The sequence below is a fragment of the Aphelocoma coerulescens genome, chromosome 2, assembly GCF_041296385.1.
Source record: "Aphelocoma coerulescens isolate FSJ_1873_10779 chromosome 2, UR_Acoe_1.0, whole genome shotgun sequence".
Classification (NCBI taxonomy): domain Eukaryota; kingdom Metazoa; phylum Chordata; class Aves; order Passeriformes; family Corvidae; genus Aphelocoma; species Aphelocoma coerulescens.
Genome location: NC_091015.1, coordinates 5,003,471 through 5,024,710, shown reverse-complemented (window position 1 = coordinate 5,024,710; position 21,240 = coordinate 5,003,471). Strand labels below are relative to the sequence as shown.

The 21,240-nt window shown below is 45.0% G+C and overlaps 1 protein-coding gene across 1 annotated transcript; it reads left to right on the top strand.

Annotated features, from left to right (window-relative positions):
* Positions 1-5,711: 5,711 nt before the first annotated feature.
* LOC138105586 (elastase-1-like) lies at positions 5,712-16,729 on the top strand. Its single transcript, XM_069005723.1, has 8 exons — positions 5,712-5,918; positions 11,989-12,092; positions 12,254-12,363; positions 13,550-13,681; positions 14,335-14,471; positions 14,592-14,737; positions 15,727-15,876; positions 16,621-16,729. Exons 1-8 carry the CDS (start codon positions 5,909-5,911, stop codon positions 16,645-16,647), a joined length of 816 nt encoding a protein of 271 aa, XP_068861824.1. The 5' UTR covers positions 5,712-5,908; the 3' UTR covers positions 16,648-16,729.
* The last annotated feature ends 4,511 nt before the right edge of the window (positions 16,730-21,240 follow it).

The following is a 21,240-nucleotide window of genomic DNA, read 5'->3' as shown; positions in this document are numbered from 1 at the left end:
TTGTTCTCTGAGTTCTGATGGAGGGAGAGGCTCCCTCGTGGTGGAGGGAATTCGTCAGCACTGCAGGTGTCTGCTTTCAGCTGCCTTCCTTCTACAGTGAGCGGAGCCTGCTCACTGGAGCGGCTGTTGCACCGGGACCCTAACACCCCACCTCACTAAAACAGGCACCTTTTCACCATCTGATGGGGTGCCTCAGGGAGAGACCCTGGGATTCCAAAGCCTGCCTTTCCCTGCCCTGCTGGGAGCCGGGCTGCAGCCACCCTGCCTCTGCTGTTGCTTGGAGCCTCCGCTGCTCTGTAGCCCCGCTCGCCCTGCCTGCCCAGACCTCCAGGGGTTCCCACTGCAGCTCTGGAGCTCAATACATCTCGTCTGCCACCCGGGATTTGTGCTCGTCCCTGCTGTTCCAGCCTGCCGTTCCAGCCTGCTATTCCAGCCTGCCATTCCAGCCTGCTGTTCCCGAGGGTCCAGCCGGACACCAGGATCGGCTGCCCAGGGGTTTGTGAAGCCTTTGTTCCATCCCTTCCCGGATCCCAGGGCACCGGTGCCGCTGCTCCCCGAGCTCGCTCCGGAGCGCCCCCTGCAGCCGCGGGGGAACCATCGCACCTGCCCTGCTCACCGGGAGCCGCCAGCGCCCCTGCCGGCTGCGAGCGGAACTGCACCCGAGGGGAAAGGGCCCGACAGCCGAGAAGGCTGGGACTGGGTTTGTGTTTGCTGTTACTGCCAGAGTTATTGCTGTTTGTTTGGCTGGTTATACACATATAGATATATAACAGTAAAGAACTGTTATTCCTATTTCCCACATCTTTGCCTGGAAGCCCCTTTAATTTCAAAATTATAATAATTCACAGAGAAGGGGGTTGCATTTTTCATTTCAAGGGAGGCTCCTGCCTTCCTTGGCAGACACCTGTCTTTCAAGCCAAGACAAAACCTTTACCAGAATGTTGTAGAAAAATCATAGGTATATAACGTTAAATAAGCTTAAAAATTTTGATTTCATTCAGATTTCCATCCCAAGTTTTAAAAAAACAACTTGTGAAAATATGAAAACTCTGTTTTCTTAATTTCACCTACAAAATTTTCCCCTTCTGGGTAAAATCCAGGATTTCACAGGAGTGTCTGTAGTGTGACATGGAGAATTAATAGATCTGACGGTTTGGAAGAGCTTTCTGCTTCTGGAATGGGGAGACATCAGCAGCATCTGAATTCCTCTTGGCTCTGTGACTTTGCCATTATTTCTTTTAAAAATCTGACCCTTTTCCCAAGAGACAAACAGCATTGCTGTATCTGATTAATTACAGGCACAAACCAAAACAAAATTAAGTGTGCATGATTAAATCAATATTTAAATTTTTCCCAATCTGATATCATCTGAGTTATTCTAAGGTAGAGATAAAATGTACTTTAATGCTTTATAATTTTTAGGTAACTTTTCAGCCCTGGAAATATTAAAATTGCTGGGAAGTAGTAACCTTAATAAAACTAGAAAAGAAAGATTTAAAATTTTAAAATAAATTCTTTGGAATGTTGACGAAAAGATAAATTTTGGAATCTGGCTATAACTACTTCAAAGGACTCTACTGCTGGTAAGGCATACAAGGGAATATTTAAATTTTGGAATCTGGCTATAACTACTTCAAAGGACTCTACTGCTGGTAAGGCATACAAGGGAATATTTGTGGATTTGGGATTTTCAGAGCAACACCTCTGTGCAGTTTGTGTGACTGCTCTAAGGCTCAGTTTGTAACCCAGATTGTTTGTGGCTGGAGTCTCTTCCCATCTTTAGTGATTGTAGGGATGTTTGCTCAGGGTGGGTTTCTACAGGCCTGGGATGCATGAGAGTGGATGGCACAGATCTTCCATCCTGCACGGGACTGTGCCTGCAGCACTGGATGAAAAGCACAGTAAAATGGTCATTATTTAGATGTGCAATTTTTTTACTTCTGAGCACTGATGTCCAGCTACAATTCCAGCTACCCCTCAAGAACTTGCTGTACTGAGATGGGAAGGTCCTGCTCCTCCTCCAGCCTTAATTCTTGCCACGGGGTCTCACCTGCCTCTTTAATTCTGCACCTGATTCAGCTGTCTGAAACAACGGAGAAACGACCAGCAAAAATAGGAATACATTTTCCCCGGCTTAGTGAATCCAACCATTTCACCCCATGAGAGGAAAGGTTCCAGAGCTCAAGGCAAGTGAGGGATCTGTTGCCAGGAATAGAGTGATAACAAGTCACTTCTTTTTGCAGCAACAAGCTGTTAGGGCAGTTCAGCCGTGCCTGTAACATTACCCCTGGCACAGCTGATCATCGCTTCTGAGCTCTGTGAGTGCCTGTAACTGGAGAGCCACGAGTCAGTGCCCTAATGCTCCTCGCTCCTCTGGTAGATAAATTATCCTCCCCAGCTGCTCGAAGGGATTGTTCCTTCCGGAGCACGGTTGTTGAAGGAAATGCTGCTCTTTATCAACACTGCTCTTGATTTTATTTGTCATCATCACCGTAGCTCAGGTGTCTCTTTGTGAATGGTGTCAAGCAGCTCAGTTAACACCTGGCGAGACTCATCGATTCTCTTGCTCAACAAAGAGAGCTTTGTGCCTTTAGCAGAACTCAGGGGTTTGCCGCGATTTCAGGGTGAGAGTGGGAGCATCAGCTTGGAGGTTTAACGGAGAAGTTTAGAGAAATGCAGTCATTTATGTCCCAGGGACAGATTTGAACTGGCAGCTTTCCAGCAACGCATGCCTTTGACAGAGTTTAAATTTATTTAGTGCCTGGCAGAAGTACTTCATTAATTGCAGCAGCACTCCTTGTCTAAGCATATAATCAGAAACAAGGCACTTAAGCTGTCATGATTCAATGCAAGAGTCGTGGTACTTGGGGAAAAGTAAACAAACTCATTTTCCGCCGAGGCTGACTTCTTCCTTGGCAGAGTTTATGTGCTTGGTGCCTGATTTGTCTCTTTTTAAAGTGGTTGATTTTGCATTAATCTGTGCATCAGAACTGGCAAACACATGATCTGTAAAACTGCAAGAACTGTGAAGCTATAAATGGCACATGAAGGATGGCATATGTATGAGAAAACCTGTACATTCATCAGTATATTATAAAAAGTTAGACATCTATCTGAAAGAAAACCATCCCCTTATTGTTTATAAAATTATATGCAGATCTATGCTTACTGCAAATATTTCAGAATTCTCTTTTTTGTAAAACAACTTTTCTATTTCATGGTGCTTTATATAGGTAAATATGGAAACTTCACATTGAGAAGATTGGTCAGCCTCTGCTTTTTCCAAATAGGCACATGGACAATTTAGTCAAGCTCTGGGATAATTTGGGAAAACTGGAAAGAACAGAAAGCTATGAAGAGTATGATTCAGATTCGTCCAGATCCTCTGGGGCTTTGGCTCTTCATGTGGCACAGGACCACAACTTCTCTGACAGATTGTTTGTAACTTCTGGAAGTGATTTTTCTACTCTGGTGAACTCAACCACCCCTTCCATTGTTTGGGATAAGGCCACATTCCCAAGCTTTGTCTCTATCAAATCCAAGACTTGTATGTGCAGGGCTGTCTATAAGGAACGTTGGCTGCTATCCTGAGGTTTTCCTGTGCATTTTCATTTAACTGTGAAGTACAGAACTCATTTGTTCGGTCCTTTTTCAGTTCTTGAGCGAAGTTCTGACCCTTTGAAAAAGACTAATTTGTTTCACCGCTTCCAAGAAGTTATCCTGTTAATCTCCAGGGAGAACACAATGTGCCACCATATCCTCAACTCCTTTAAAGCTCACAATGTTCTCTTTGCTTCAGTCACCGTGAGCCATTCAAGAACAGCATGAACCTTTTAGAAGCTGGCACTACTGGCAGTACCCTGTGCTTTGTCCTTGAGTACCTTGCCGTGGCCTTTAGCAGCAGAACAGGCATTTTGAGTTCTTGTTCCAGGTGTCAAAGCAATCTTCTCTTTCCTTTCCCTTCCCACCTTTCTGCATCAGCACATGTTCAGCGCAAAGCTGTCAGCTCTGTCAGCCCAGACCCATAAGTGTTCAGCATCCTACCCTGGAGCTGCACAATTCAGTTCTCCTGTGGTCCTTTGCCTTGGATTTATCAGGGCAGGAAGGAGATTCCAATCAGGACCTGCCATGACTGCAGGTGAACATCTTACCCTAAAATATCAAAACCCATCTAAAAATATTTAAGTGCAGAGTTCCTAACAGCTTTTTGCTACTACTAGAGAATAGAGGAGGCTGGGAGACCACTGAGGATTTGAGGAACTTGGACACAGTGATTCAAAAACTGCTGTTAAAATTTGCCATTGGAAATCCCCACTAGGATATTGGTTTACTGCCTTCTGATCTCAGTCAGGTTGAATTATGTTGTTTACCATGGATCAGAACCATGACCATGAATAGAGAGCTCTGTTGCTCAACTGCTTTGCAGCATCCAGACTTTTTTAAAAGGTGATATTGCTCATCATACACTTTGAGGGTCAAAAGATTAACTGCAACACTTTGCATCAGCATCAGCCTTACAAAAGAGGAATCTGAACAGGGTTTCAGCTGATGAAAAAAATAATTCTGACTCTATTAGTAACCAAATGGGCGCCACACATTATTTATTCCTGAGTCCAGCTGGCAAGACACATCTCACATCCATGTGATTAAACTCTTTTTTCTCTAAACATGAGTGTGTGCAACCCAGTTGCCCACTGGAATCATTCCTGGCCCATATTATGCACTAAAATGCAACCAAGTATTGTCTGGGATTGTGGTGGCTGACGTGGGGCAAAACCACACCAGGAATTGTGCAAACAGTTTCACAACATAGGCAGCAAAAAGAAATGCCAAGCCCTTGGCTCTGATAAAGTTTAGTTCTTGGTGTAGAAAGAGATCTGGGTCTGAAGATATGTGTGGAAAAGTTCCCTTTGAGCCAACTAAACCTCTGGATTAAACCTTTGGTTTGGGATTGGTGATGTTGAAGATGCAGAGCATGGAGCTGGTCAGTGTAGCAGCTCTCCTGAGCACTTCATCAGTTCATCAGCTTGAATATCCCTCTTTGTACAAAGTCCTGGGGTTTTATTTCTCCATGGGAAATGTGGAGAAAGGGTGTATCAGAATGCCTTTCATCTTATCTTTGCTACTCTAGTTAACAGTCATGTTTGCCTCTTTGTCTGGTTGGAAGGTTCATCTCAGTGATCTGAAAGATCAAAGTTTGTCATGTTTGGGAATATCACAAGGGCCTACATGGAGAAAATCCATCAACCCCACACAGTAACAGGTAATCCCACTGCTGTGACATCAACAGATAAGATACTGCAAAGGTTCCCATCTTCTTTGCCAGCAAGCACTTACCATCAAGTTAAACAGCAAGGAGCTCATTTTCCGAGAGTTCCAAGTGAAAAGTGCTGATTTAAAGTGCTGGCCATGAAATGAGGAGTGGGGGAAGAAGGGATGGGGAACTGCATCCTAAACAACATAGCTCAAGCAGGACCAAGTGCAAGGACCTGAGCAGCTGTCCCAGGGTACAGCCCCAGATGAGGCTTCTCAGGTGCTTTTCCTTCTCATTTAGCTTTTCCTCCAATGGAGCAATTTCCACAGACAGCTGAGGGCTGGGAGGGCAGGGCTGCAGCACCTGCTGGTGCACTCACAACCCTTGCCAAATGGGGTTTGCCAGCAGGGATCCATCTGGTCCTAGCCTGGCTGAGGGCCTACTGATTTGGGGGTACCCAGTGGGTCCAAGAGCCCTGGCCTTCCTTCCAGCCCTTGTACTTGTTTCAGGCCAGGCTTGCCATCCCTGGCCCTGCCATCCCTGGCCCTGCCATCCCTGTTCAATGTGCTGGTGTTGGTTTTTCTGCTGGATGAGACCACACCTGCAACTTCCTAGCAAGGGAAATCCTGATCCTCAGCCAAAAATATCTTCACCATGTATCCAGGTACAGGTGTTCCTCTGCTGCTGTCTTCTCAGGGGCTCTTGTTGGTTTGGTTGGAACATGTGGCACTGCAAACACAGTTAAACTGCAGCTAAACCACACCAGCCAGAGGAAACTGAGCCACATCCACACGTGGAGGCACTCAGCCTTTTTCTACTCTTTATGCTGAACTTCCTGAAACTGGCTGAAATTTTGTTCTTTCAGCTATGTTTTAGTGTGTATATTCCTACATCCATGCTTTGGGGCCATGAGTTGGGTTTTTATTCCAGAAATTCTGATGTTGAGAAAAACAGGTATGGCAGGGTGTGTGCCTTTCTTTTGACACCAGCATGAGCAATGTCAGAAAGAAGAGAGGAGGGAAGATAAGAGAAAGGTGCCTTGATGTTATTCCCTGAGCATACAACGGAGATAAAAATTTGTCAGTCTTGAGTGCATGAATATACATGGAGGAAAAGCACAAATATACATACTGACAACCCACTTAGATGCAGAATATTAATTTCTTCCTTTTTTTTAACATCTTTTCACTTTAAAAAATACAGGAAAATACAGCACTTCTAAAAAACCTCCATGCTGCAAGAGCAGGATGGCACCAGCTACAGAGCAGGTGTGCAGGTTGTAGCAGTTTAAGGTGATGAATTTCCAGTCTGGGGCACGGTGTGATTTATGAGATAATTAGAAAACCAAATGCGTAATCACCCTGTTTACACGTGTGGCAGTCAGGATTTATAGCCAAAAGCTGCATTTTGCTTTATATTAGTCACTATTTGAGAAACTGGCAAATGCCATCGAGAATTTAATACTGCAGTAATTGAGATAAATAGAATGAAGAGGGGCAACAGGCTGTGAGAGCAGCAGAAAAGTTATTAAAGGAGTTTTGTCCTTGTTTGCAAGAGGGGCCAAATCATCTAAAGACATTACAGGAATATTATGTAATGGCTACTACAGACAGAAAAGATGTAGAAAAAGCTCTCAGTCTACTTGTAGAAACTGAAAAAAACATTACTTAAAATAGTCTTTAGATCTTTTCATGCACATTTTTTCCTGTTGCACATTACACATAAGCTCTTGATTTGCTTTTCCACCTTTTTTCTTCACAGTGAATAGCATTTTCTTTTTCACTTTAAATGAAAAGCACTGAAATTAAATTAATAAGCATATTAAAATACTATATATGAATGTTTTTACTATTTTTTCCATGTTGAGTAAGGACTCGGAGACAGAATGTAAGCTGTTTATCTTGTACTTTTTCCTCTTTACTTAAAGTCAAAGTGAACCTTTCCAGTAAGCACAGTGGGCAAGATTCTGATGTCATTAATACTAAAGTTTTCCTTTCATTTCAGTGGAGTTAGGAGTGTTTATAATGTTCCACAGAGTACTTTTTCTAAAGCATGCAATTTATTTTCTTATAGAAAAACCACACACATAACTCTTAAGAGTCATGGGACTGAAATCTATGGATTTCAGTAAACTGCTTTCTGGTGCAATGGTTACTTAAATACTGAAACAGGAGGTTGAGTTATGGACTGAAGGTTCTGCACAATTTGGAGCATGGTCAAGTTATTCTGCTGTTAGAAGTAAATAAATAAGACATTATTTCTCAAGACTTTTCTTTCAGTTCTGTGTGGTGCTTAAATAATATGAGTTACTGATGTTTTGCTCCTCTCTTTAGATTTTTCAATGTAATCAAATCAATATTGGGAAATAACAGTGTGAAATTACAGCTAACTGAGCACTTTGGTCTGACCCAACAAAACATTTCATTACGAGCTGCAAATGAACACTTAATGATTTTAATGGAGCTTTATGAATGCTCAAAATTAATCATCAATCATTAAACATATTAAAGCAGGTAGCAAGTTTTGCTGCTTAAAGGAGCCCTTTGACCTTGGTTTGATGAGCAGTGTTTTGGATAATTAAGAGCCTAACCATCCAAATTCTTCATACTGCACTGAGTAAACATTGTCACACTGACAGCACCCAGCTGTAAAATGTTATTCCTGAAAATTTTATCACTGCCTGTACCAGGGGAGATGGTTTTCTTTTTGTATCCTCTGTGCTCAGACAAGCTAAAAAGCTTCTACAGGGGGTTTAATGACAAGAACTTTTGATTCATCTATTCCATCTAGTTTGTCAATAATATGTTGCCCTAATATAAAGATTTAATATATAGATTTAATATTTAATATATAAATTCATTTATACTATGAGATTCTGTCTGTAGGAATTCAGGTGTGAGCTGTGCTGCTGCCTCACTACCCTCACAGGGAAGAATTTCTTCCTAAATATCTAATCCAAACCTGCCCTCTGTCAGTTAGAAGCCATTTCCCCTTGTCCCACCACTCCATGTCCTTGTCAGAAGTCCCTCTCCAGCTCTCCTGTAGCTCCTTTAGGTGGTGGAAGGTGCTCTAAGCTGCTATTTCCTTGGAAGGAAAGCATTCCAATTATTTTGACTGTCACCCAAGTCCATGTGATACTTAAAACAGAATGCCAAGGCCAGAATTCAAGTCAAACCATTAGCAAAAATAAACTGGGTGTTGTCAGATGCTGCTGATGATAAAAAAGTGGGGTGTTGGTTGTTGTTACTCATCTCCCCATTCACTGAGCCTTATGCACTGGTTTACTCTCTGAGTAGAACATGTGCCAAAGCAGTCCTGAATCCATCCCCTCCCCAGATGGTGCAGAAAGGTTTTAAATAAAACCAGTAACTCTGTCATATGCAGTAGTCTGTGTTAGGAACATTATATAAGGCCTGACATCTCCGACAACCCCCAGGACCTGGGATTTCTCCTGCCCAGCTGCTGGAACCCAGCCTGGCATGCCCTCAGCCTGTGGGATCTCCTACTTACTTCCTAGTCAGAGAATCATGGAATCATTAAGGTTGGAAAAGACCTTTAAAATCATCAAGTCCAACCACTTGTCCTGCATATCCCCCTTGAATACCCCAAATCCTCAACTTCACCTTTTTTTTCCTTTCTAATCAGTAGCACCTTCCCAATTAGCTCTCTCCAAAGCTCAGTTCTGGTCTGGAGATTTTGTTCTTCATCCCCACCCTGTTTATCCCCTGTGTCCCTGTGTTTTGTTTATCCCTTTCCCTTTTACTTGTTATCCCCTGGGTACTAAAAAAGCCCTTGATCTTGTAACTTTAGCGAGTCAGACGCTCTCGTGTTCCATGTGCCTCTGACAGTCTGTATATCAAACTTGTTTAAAAAATTGCTCTCAGACTTGAGTTTCTGTGTGCATTAGAACTTCCCTGCACCTCAGCTGCCCTATAAATTTATCAGGCAGCATTTCTCATGAATGTGTACATCCCAGTGTGTGCTAAACTGGGATGCTGTTCAGCCCATTGCCCTTTCCATCAAACATCACCATGTGAAACATCAGTAAATGTGGATTAAGTGTCTGTATTTCATGAGACCAACTTTAAATCTGATAAACATTTTTACCATTAAAGTGAGTATATATACATATGTATGTCTGGAATTCAGCTTGTGCTTTAAGGGCTCCCCGAAAGACAACTTTTTTTCTGTGCTCAGTAACTCGCACTGGATCACATCAAGTCCACCCAAATATCTTTATTTGCTTGTACAGTCGCAGAATCTTTCCCCATCATCCATCCTATCCCATATGCTACCACCCCTTATGCTTCCCATCACTCCTGAAATATTCTGCTCATCCTGAAATTTTTTCTGTCATCAAAATATTTAATTCTGATCCTGTGTGAACAAGGACAAAAGGCTGTGTACTAATTAAAGAGTGCTAGATCACTAATTAATGAAACAATGCCAGAAGTCCAATTAACTGAACAGTGCTAGAGCACCAACTCAGATGTTCTGCTTTTTTTTTGGACAGAAAAATGCTCACACACTCTGGCATAACACTGGTTTGCACCAGCCCATGCTCCTCATAGCAACTTTTACACACGGTTTGGAAAGCCAGTATGGATAAGGATGCATAAGCAACATGGATGAGACCTTTCTGTTTCAGAGATAAAAGAGTTTTACTGTATGGACATAAAAAGGGACCACTTGAGTTGGTTTTGTGGTGTTGGAGTTGGACACAATGATCCTTGTGGGTCCCAGGGGGAAACACAGACATCCCTCAAGAGCTCTGCACTGAAACAATGCCTGGAGTGGAGGAATTCTGAAAACAGCTGTAATTCATCATCCCCAGTGTAATTTATTTCTCCTCTGGGCATTACAACACAGCCCAGCATCAAAGCCACAGTGATGATAGCATGTGCATGGCTGTGGAGGACAGATTACAGACAAGCAACTGCTCGAGATAAATGCCTGATGTCCAAAAGGAGAATAAGCCACTGCATTCTTAAACACAGTTGTTTGTAGGGAGCACATAAAGCCTTTGGAAAAATAAATTTGTGGTGGAAAATGAGTGAGTTGGCCAGCCCTAACTGGGATGATGAGTTCAGTGAAGGTGAGGGAAGAGACTGCTTGGGTAGGAGGCTGCTTTCTGACCTCCTACCAAAACTAACTGGAAGCTAAAAGTGATCCGTGATGTGAGGGGGAAAATGTGCTCAATGACTAAAAGAGGGTCTCAGTGCTGAAATATCACACTGAACTTTTTATGGCTCCCACTAAAATAAAAATTATTTGTGAAAGAGGTCTGTAGGGGTTATATGGGAAAGGTCCTTGCTCGTGCATTCCATAGAGAGTGGATCCCATTAGCACAACTGGGTGGGTGACCCTTGCTGTCTTCTCCAGTTCATATCCTTAACTCTCCCTTTTTTTACTTGACAGCTACTCTCTGACTGCAGTTCAAGGTGTGCTTTACTTCCCACCCATTGATGACCTGTGTGTCCCAAGGGGATTTCCCCTGACTGTGAACCCAAATCTCTGGGTTTCCATCAGCTGCAGGCATTTTTTGTTTTCTTCCTGTCTGGACACAAAAAGCAGGGCTGTATTTATATTTATATTTATATTTATATTTATATTTATATTTATATTTATTTTTATTTTTATTTTTATTTTTATTTTTATTTTTATTTTTATTTTTATTTTTATTTTTATTTTTATCTGAAGAACTTATGCATCTACTATGCTCCTTGACTGCACCTTTAACCATTACATGGATATAAATCATGACGTTCCACCAGCACAAAATATAAGGGACTGCAGTTAATGAGGATATGAAAAAAGCTGTGGTTTTGTTTATCTGTTTGACAAAGATCAGTTCATGTCACATGGAGTAGCACAAAGCTGGACTGACACATAAATCTCTTACAAGGGACTAATACAACACCTGCACCCACAATTGCTGGTCTGAAGCATTGGCCTCTCCAGCCTGGATCTGCCCTGCCTTGTTTTTGACTTGATCTGAAAGAACTCCAAATTTCTCAGAATTTTTCTGCCTCATGGCTCTGAGGGAACCATACAGTGTGGAGGTGTTTGTGTAGCCTTGGCTCCACATTGAGCAGTTGGGTTTTTTTCCCAAGGCAACATTTTTGATCAGTTTAATAAGTTATGGGTATAGATAAGCTGTATTGATCCCAAATTTAGACACAGCTGCTTAGCAGATATTTTAGTATAAAAAGACATTTCCTGGAACAGTGTGACCATTTCATTAAAGATGTTTCAGCTTCTGGTTCTTCTCGGCTGCCTGGGTAAGTAGCAATTTATTTGAGCTGGGGAAGGGTGAACCTCTCAGCCTCTAAGTGGTAAAGATTAGATTTTTTTTTTTTCTCTACAGTTTCTGTGCTAGGGCAAAACCTAATGTGGAAGGGTTTTCCTCTATTATGGAAGCATTATCTCCATGGGAAAGGTTTGGGAGTTCTCTGAGGGAGCAAAAACCTGCAACCTGAAAGAAAGTGGATGTAGGTTGGTGCATCAGGGTGGGGTTGGAGTATGGGAAACAACTCAGTTTATATCAGAGCTCTGTATCTTAACCTGTTTTTTTCACTCATGGAGGCTTAAAGAGGCCTCCAGGATGGAGAGTGACCACAGTGTCACCATGTGCAAACATCAACATCTCCATCTTTCAGACTTGGCTGGCTGTGGTGACTATTTCTCTTTAGGAATCCACACAACAAACTGCTCTCCTTCCTTATTTGTGTTAGGGGCAATCTCTGGGACTCCCCTGAGGGATGCTCTTCAGAAAGATGCATTGGCAGAGCGAATAATTGGAGGCCACGAAGCCCAACCAAACAGCTGGAAGTGGCAGGTAAAGCTGGTGTCTTATATTTGAAAAAAAGCCTTAAATTTGAGAAAAAAAAAAAAAAAAACAGTGAGAAAATAACAGCTTCCACTGTCCAAAGCCACACACACTGTTTGTGCAGAGGCATGGCATGGCTTGGGTGTAAAATATGTTCTTGTTTGATCCAGGTGTCACTTCAGATTTCCTACCCCGAGGACATGGGGTACTATGGCCACATTTGTGGTGGAACCCTTATCAGCAGCAAATGGGTCATGACTGCAGCCCACTGTGTCAGCATGTGAGTAGGATAAAAAATGTTAAAACTCCTGTTCTGCTCCTCATTCTTGCTGCAGATGGGAGCCAGACCCTTTTCCTCCTCAGAGCTCCCCAGTTGTGCCCTGCCTTGCACAGCTGGACATCTCCCTGCTCACTTAATCAGGGGCGCTGGAAAACTCTGCTTTAGCCTTGATTTTACATATTAATGGATAACTTACTGGGAGTGGAAATCGAGCTGATTGCTGATTTGCATAAGAGGAGGTGTATTTGCATGAGTGTGAGCATTCCTCATGGGTTTGCATCCCCAGGGCCTGCAGAGAGATGGAAAGATGGAACAAAAGAGGTGTTTGCTTGCTCTCAGGCCTTGCTGTACAACAAGTCTGACATGCACACCTCCAACAATGCCGGGGGACACCAGCAAGCCAACACTCCCCTTTAATTGCTCCTGCCTTTAGTGATTACACTCACAAAGTGTGACAAGCTGGTCCTTCACACTCTGCTCCAGAAAGGTGCAGAGATGCAAAATTAATCTTCTTGTTCAAGATCAAGCTCATCACTGTGGTAGCTGATGCTTCACCTTCAGTTTCTTCATCAGCAAACTGCAGACAGCATGTGCCTGATTTGTAAAACCACTTAGAATCATAATTTAGGTTAGAAAAGGCCACTAAAATCATTGAGTCCAACCATTAACCCAACTCTGCCAAGCCCATCATTAAACCTTGTCGCCAAGTGCCACACCTACACATCCCTGCAGGGATTTAAAACCACTCCACCACTGCCCTGGGCAGCCTGTTCCAATGCCTGACCACCCTTTCAGGGAAGAATTTTTTTCCCAATATCTATTGGACATTTCCTCTCATTTTGTACTTGTTACCTGGGAGAGGAGACTGACTCCCACCTTGCTAGAACCCTCTTTTCAGGTAGTTGCAGGGAGCAACAAGGTCCCCTCTGAGCCTCCTTTTTCCCAGGCTAAATACCCCCAGCTCCCTCAGCCACTCCTCATCAGACTTGTGCTCCTTCACCAGCTTCCCTGCCCTTCTCCAGACCCACTCACAGCAGATTTGGCTACAGTCCATTGGAAATCCTCTGATGGAAGGTGCTTTGGAAATGATGACACTGGTAGAAGGTCTGGGTGGTGCAGGAATTGCACTGCAAACCACTCAGTGGGGAGTAGATTTTGCATCAATTACTCTGGGATTCCTTTGCAGGCCCCCAGATGTATCCTACCGGGTGGCTCTGGGTGAGCACAACCTCCTGAAGGTGGATGGCACTGAGTACTACATTGGTGTGGATGCAATCTTCACTCATGAGGACTGGAATCCCAATGCCATTGCCAACGGGTAATTATTTTTAATGACATCAGGTGTTTGAATGACACTGAGCTTCCTGTCCCACTAGGGTTTATATGCATGTTCAGTCCAGCTCCCAGTGAGGCTGGATTTGTGGGAGGCACTGGGAGATGCTGCAAAGGAGATTTCCCAAATGGCTTCCTCTCTTGGAGGTGTTCCATGGTGTCCACATGGATGATCTCAGTCCTGTTTTGCCCAAGATGGGGAAAAGATGGGCCTGTTTTACCCATCTATGGGAAAAACAGATGAATCCAGGATGCACAGAAGATTAGTGGACTTGCCATCAATCACAGCACTGTGTGCATCTGATGAAGGAAAGCCAACAAGAAAATGCTGAAGGAGACCCCCCTCAGAGACATGCCTGTCCACCCAGGGTGCACCAAAATTCACCTCAAACCTGTAGGAGACTTTTGGGGACTGTTATCCCCTTATCAGCCTGTACCATGGCCTCTTCTTTCTTAATTGCTTTTATTTTCCTGTCACCTGTGATAGCTGTAAGGAATAACTAATTATATTTGCAAGGTGCTTGTCTGTCGTGCAGAGGCTGGAGCCCTGTGTGAGTGCTGAAATTGGACTGAGGATGTCTGATTCATGCCTCATCCAGGATTTTCAGTAAGGAGTCTTTCACCTGTGGCCTGTTTCAGCTACGACATTGCCCTGCTGCGCCTCGAATCTCATGCCTATGACAATGGATTCGTTGAGATTGGAACGCTTCCACCTAATGGACAAATTTTGCCCAATGACCATCCCTGCTATATTACTGGCTGGGGAGTGGTCAGTGGTGAGTAAGGGGGAAGGGGAGTGTCCAGGGGGACCACCATTCAGATAAAGCCTCTTTCCTCAACCCCTGAAGCTGCTGGGCTAAGGTGTCACCCTTTCTCGTGTCCCCTTTTCTGTGTAGTGAATGGTGACAGCCCAGACAGGCTGCAGGAGGTGATGGTGCCTGTGGTGGACCACGAGATCTGCTCCCAGCCAGACTGGTGGGGATCCCAGGCAAAGGAGACCATGATCTGTGCAGGTGGAGACGGCGTGAGGGCAGGATGCAGCGTAAGAGCTCTTATAATCTTATAATCAGAGGGTTTTCAAGCTGCCCTCTTTCTTTTTTCTTTATCTTTCACCTTGCTGTGCCTTCAGTTCTGGTTTTGCCATTTCTCCACCTGCAAGAGCTCTCCTGCAAACCCTGGCCCCTTGGCTGCTTTCTGCTGAGTATCTTCTGAACCAGGCCTTCTCCACATTCCTCCATCTCCCCAGACATCAGAGAACAGAGAGAAAAACATCCAGATCCTCAGGGTGCGCTTCTCCCCTCTGGTTTGGGAGGGTAGATTGGCCCTGTCTTTCAGCAGCATGTCCCAAGTGATCCTGGGGACAAGGCAGTCACCTGTGCCCTGACCCAAAGGATGAAGCTGCAGGGAAGTTTGTCCACTCTTCCAGTGCTGTTGTGTTGTTGCACCCTGGGCCAGGCAGTGCTACCCCCTGCTTGTAACCCTTCTCCTTCCCATCCACTCTGTTTACAGCTGAGGTTGCTGCAATTTTGGGCTATGTCCAGCAGCTCCCTCTGGCCCAGGTTAGGTGGAAAAAGATGATGTTGTGAGATTCCCATTATCCCAGGGGCTCCAGGTGGCCTCAGCATCAAGGCAAGGAGGTTTGGCATGTGAAGTCAAGAAATACTTGCTACCTCTCCCTGTATTCCTTTCACTGTAGAGGTGGCTTCTGATAAAAGCAGCCATGCAGAGCCCTTGAAATATTGTGGAAAAATGCATGATGTGTGATTATGTAAATATAGGAATCTAATATAGAAATATATAGAAATAAAACAGGCTGTACAATTTACATAGTACAGTTATAGGTATGGGATAATTTTAGGTCTGTAGATATTTAGTGTGTATTTTTATGTGGCTTAATTATGTCAGAACCTTGTTACAAACCACGTTTTGAGACACGGAAGAGCCTCATATATTTTAACTCTATAGTGCTCCTTACCTCAGTCATTGCTCAGATAATTTGGCTGAATATTTCCTTTCCTTCCTCCAATCCAGGGGGACTCTGGTGGCCCTCTCAACTGCTACAGGGATGGCCGCTGGGAAATCCACGGGGTTGCCAGTTTTGGGTTAGTTCCCTACTGTAACACCTACCATAAGCCCACGGTCTACACACGTGTGTCAGCCTACTTGGACTGGATCCAGAGCGTAAGTTTCTTCATGCCTGTGAGGTAACCTGGTGCATCTCCCCTGAAAGCAAGGGATTGCCAGAGGAATGTTCCATTTATTTTTCATTCAGAGGAGTTTTTTTGTTTATTAAACCATTAGGAGTGGAACTGGGAAATCTGGAGGGGTCTAAAATCAGGATATTTGGAGCTACTTTTGGTGTAGTCAAACAGTTGTAAGGAAGGAGCTGCTGCCTTGGAGCTGAAATGGTCTGCTGAGGACCATGGACAAAATTCAAGCCAGGCAGGAGCTGGGCTCCGTGTCCAAAAAATTATCATCACCATTCACCCAGACAAAACCTTGCTGCAGGAAACCACAGGAGGAATTAGCTGGATGGGAAATGCAGCAAACATAAAGCACCTCTAAAAGTGAAAATCCTTCAAATCTGCACCATCCACCCTCAGCTATACATTTGGGAATGAACAACGAGCTCTTTGCTCCCGAAATAATGACTGGCACTGCCTTTTCCCAGGCACAGGGGATGGTTTTGTGGAAAAGCCTCTGTAAATTGTGGGTTCTTCTGGAAGCAAAGGTGGGGAGAGGTATTTTAAATCAGTGTGGGTTAGAGGGAGGGCACTGTGGTCCATAAACCTTTTTGGATGGGAATAGGTTGTTGCATCAGTCCCCTGGTCCAACTGGGAACAAGCCCTTCTTCAGAGCATTCCCTGGCATAGAGACTTGCCTTATTCTGCTCTCTGCTGAATTAATCTGTTTTTTGCTTTCCAGACTATAGAGAAAAATGGAGATATCTAGAGAAGGATCGCCTGGTGCATGAATATATGAGAGAAAATGGAGTATCTGTGCTCATTAACCCTTCTCTCATCCCTTCTGCACCTCTCTGGGCTATTAACATCAAGATTTGGCTAATATTGGTGTAATAAAGTCTCAGTGAATGCAGCTAGTGACCTGTTGGTGTGTTTGCTTACACTTAGGCTCTGGGTCAGAACCCTGTCAGCAGGGAAGGAGGCTCAGGGAATGCCCCAGTCTGTGACAGTGCCCTTAACCTGGGGCTGGGCAAGGCTGTCAGTTTGGCACCAAACCTGCAGAAAATGGTCATGATGGACTTTTCTCATTGAGGGGTCCTTAGGGATAGCCCCACCAGAGGCAGAGGTGGTCAGGTCAGTGCTTCCAGGTCAGTGGGAGCAGAGCAATGTGTGGTGCTGCTGGGCACAAGTGTAAATGCTCCTTTCCTGATCTATTCTCAAGCAACCAGCAGAGGTTTTGCTCACAGAACTGGGTTCTCTTCGTATTCCCAAATAAACAGCTTCAATCAATCGCTGCTCATGGAGAGAGCATTTGCCTCAAGTGTATTGGCAAACTCAATCCATAGAAAGCACAATCCATCCAACTTACTCTTAAATTTACTCTGTACAGGATGATTTTTTTAAAATTCATTTTTTAAGACTGAGAACATAGAAAAGGGCATTGCTGGAGGGTGCTTTTCTAGGCAGGAAGCAATAAATTCCATGTAAAACAATCCCCTGTGTGGTTAGGTGTGCAGGGGCCCTTACTCAGCCAGCTGAGCAAGCCTGTCTGCAGTGAATATTTCCAAATATTGTCCACTCCCTATTAGAGACTGGCAGGGCTGGTAAATGGACGGAAGGAGGAGGAGGTGTATGTGCACAATAAGGCACCATTTATCTTCTGATCAATTTCAAAACCATCCTTTCCCCATCCCTGGAAGAGTTTAAGGCCAGGCTGGATGGGGCTTGGAGGACCCTGGTCTGGTGGAAGGTGTCCCTGCTCATGACAAGGGGGATTGGAATGAGGTGACCTTTAAGGTCTCTTCCAACCCAAACCATTTTGTGATTCTGTGAACTACAAAACCATCCTCTTGGAAAACACAGGGAATCTTACAACCCCCCCTCTCTCCCTTTTTCTGTGTATGACAGGAGCATTTATGGATAAAGGATTTCGATTTAGCTCTTTAATAATTTTAAAGCACCTATGTCCTATCTCTCCCAAAACCTGCACACACCTGAGGCATAGCACTATTTTAGCAAAATCCTCTCTCTTTGGGGGATGCACAATTCTCCTCTCCAGAAGCCACTAGAGGGCATTGGCCAACCAAGGGAATGTCCCACACCGGTTATCACCGACTGCTAAAGCAGTTTTTGTGGGTCAAGACTGATAACGTGCCATGTCTCAGCCTTGCACTCTGCCCTCCGTGTTTGTTTGCAAACCCTCAGATAAGCAATGAGACACACAGGAGCTGCTTTTCACCTCTGTTTCCCAGAGCTCTTCTCTGCAAACTGTTAAATCTTCCTTATTATGGCAAACTAAAATGAAACCGGTGGTATTTTCTGTAAGGCTTGTGAAGGAGCAAAGTCCTGGCTGTATTTTTGGCTCTCAACTTTGTTAGGCTGCACTTGGCAGCATCTCCTGGGTGCTCAGCAGTTTGGGAGTTCTCCTCTTCTGACAAATCAAAAACCCTTCAATCTCAGTTTTTCCTCCCCTTAATATTACTGGATGGTTCTTGCTCCTTTTAAGAGCATTTGTGACTTCTGCTGCTACGTCACAGAATGGTTTGGATTGGAAAGGATCTTGAAGTTATCATCTAGTTCCAGCCCCCACTGCCAGGGACAGGGACACTTCTGAAAGAGCCAGGGTGTGGTGTGCTCTGTCCCAGGAATGTCCATTCTAAGAGCACTGAGCAGCCCTGTGTCAGGAGCACACTGGCACCTGAGATCTTGGCCCGACTCTCTTCAAGTTTTTCCTTCGCGTTTCAGAAGGAATTGAAAGGACATCGATCAAAGGCTTTGAGAAATGGCAGTTTTTAAAGGGAGCCTCTCGAACGACTTCCAGAATTACTCAGATGCTGAGAAGTGAAGTGTTGCTTTGCCTGATGCCTGGGGGGCTCTAACTTTGTGTGCTTGCTGTATGGGAGGATTTGGGGATGTCCCAAGGGGTCCCAATTTCTCATCAGCCTCCGTCCCTAGGCGGGGCTGAGAAAACCTGGGAATCACTGGAGATGTTGCTGCTACTGGGACCACGCCAGGAATTTAGTGATTATGCACGTGCCTTGCCACAGCCCAAAACACCACAGCCATGCCCTGTTTGTCCCCTGATGTGACAGCAGTGATGGGCTGTCCCTGCTTCTGCCCACAGTTGTCTCCACAGGGCATCAGGTGCTCTGGTCACAAGCTGCCCTCAAATCCAGGCTGGACATTGCTCCTTTAAATCCTTCCTCCACATAAGCAAGCACTGGACCTGTTCCTATGACAGCCAGGAGGAGAAACCTCAGGCTGTACCCACAGGAGCAGGAGAATCAGGTGCTGGAGACGTACAGCTCTAATTCAGGGTCATTATCACATCCCTGGTGCCAAGAGCAAGGTTTTCTTTCCACGTTTTGCTGACAGGAACAGCTTGTGCTGCTCAGCCACGATTTATTGTGGAGGATAAGAGGGAGGCAGGAGCTGGCAGCACACGGGCAGGGCATGTGTGCCTCTCCTGTGCCTCATTTCCCTGTCACTATCCAAGTGCCTGGCTAGAGCTGCTTGTTCCTCAGCACTGCTGGGCAAAGCTCTGATCCCAGGAGCCCACCTTGGAAAGCCTGTGGAAAATGCAGCGCTCCACAGGATTTACTGTGTGGAGATGATAGGTTTAGCAGCAATGTAATATCCAGTGGTACTGGGAAAACACGGCTGGGCACAGTGTTATAATGCTCATAGGGAATGTCCACATCCTTTTCCTGCTTCATCCTCACACACTGCGTGGTGAGGATGAAGCTGAACCAGGGAATGAACTAGATTTTGGAAAACTGGTGCTTTCCACATCCCTGTGGAGAGCAGAAAAAGGAGACAACCATGGCAACAGGAGAAATAGCTCCTGGGGGGCTGGCTCTGCCAGGTGTAGGGTGCTCTGGTGAGGTGTAAGGCTGGCTGCAACACTTTGAGATATTTTGGGAGGTAAGGCTGCAGATGCTGTGAAACAGGGGGTGCACGGGTCAAGTATAGGGGTCTGTGCCATTAGGGATGTCTGAGAACATTCCATCCCATTATATCCATCCCATCCCATCCCATCCCATCCCATCCCATCCCATCCCATCCCATCCTTCTGTGTCAAAGGGGCACAGCTCTCCTGAAGTCCCTTGTCATCTCACCACCCCCACGGGAATGTCGTCATAGCCTTGAGCACCCTAGCTGGCCCAAAATGCAACAGAGCTCAGGAGCTTCCAAGTCACACAGAGCTAAGCTCAGCAATAGGGCCCTCAGACACACCATAGCTGCATGGAGATATTCTGGTTACAGACATTTCCTCATCCAAATCCTACCCTGGCACTGCTGTTCTTTATCAGAATAACCCCCAGAATCTCTGTAGTTGAAATTGTACCACTCCTTCACCAATCATTCCTTGCTCACTCGCAGGCAGAAATGATGGATATTTGGGAGTGTGGCTGCGAGGGGCTCTGTTGCCTCCTGACAGCCATTCGGCCTTAATTACCAGAAAGCACTTTGGGATGCTTTGACTATGAAAAGCACTTAGGTACCATTAAATTTTCATCTCTATTTACTCCAAAGTAGTAGCCAAGTATTTATTTCCAGGGAAATGTAACAGGTAATAGTTTCCTTTGCAGGGGATCTCAGGGGAGCAGGTTTATTTTGGAGGGAGATCCTTCTATGTTCCTGTAATATCTTACCCCCAGTGTGTGGCTCATGTGGTCCCCAAGGAATCAGGTGTCAAGGTCATCTCAAGTCTTTCAGCCTCCTCAGCTGGGCTGACCTGAAAGTCTTCACAGCCTCTGAGTTTGTGACAGAATATTTCAGCTCTGCTGGTTGCAGATGTTCCAGTTTTGGTGGGTTTCATGCACCTACTGATGTAATGGAGTCAGGCATGTCCAGCACAGGCATTTTGTCCTCACTCAGCTTTCCCAATCAAAATAGAGGTGCATCCATGGTGGGGTTTTGAGCATTTACCTTCTGGAGATGGTTTCATCCAGCTGAGGATGTGTGTGACAGGCCAGTGAAGCCCCAGGACATCCTCATCTCTCCTCCAAACCCCAGTGGGCCATTTAAGCCTTATTTTGTTTTCATTTACTGTGATATCTTTCATATATTGTGAGATACGTGGTGCCTCGGGTCCCACAGAGGAGGACAAGCATTTCCCAGGAGCAATTTGGCCAGCTGAGAGGCTGGGAGAAGGAGGCAGCTGCCCAGTAGATGGCAATACTGCCATTTACTCAACAGCAGGCTGGGCGGGGTAAAACAAACTGATGGAGACGTGTGGATTAAGCACCCTGAAAATTCCTAATGGTCGTAGCTGTGAAGGAGACTCATAGAATCATCTCCTGGTCTGGGTTGGGAGGGACCTTAAAGATTATCCAGTTCCCATCCCCTGCCATGTGCA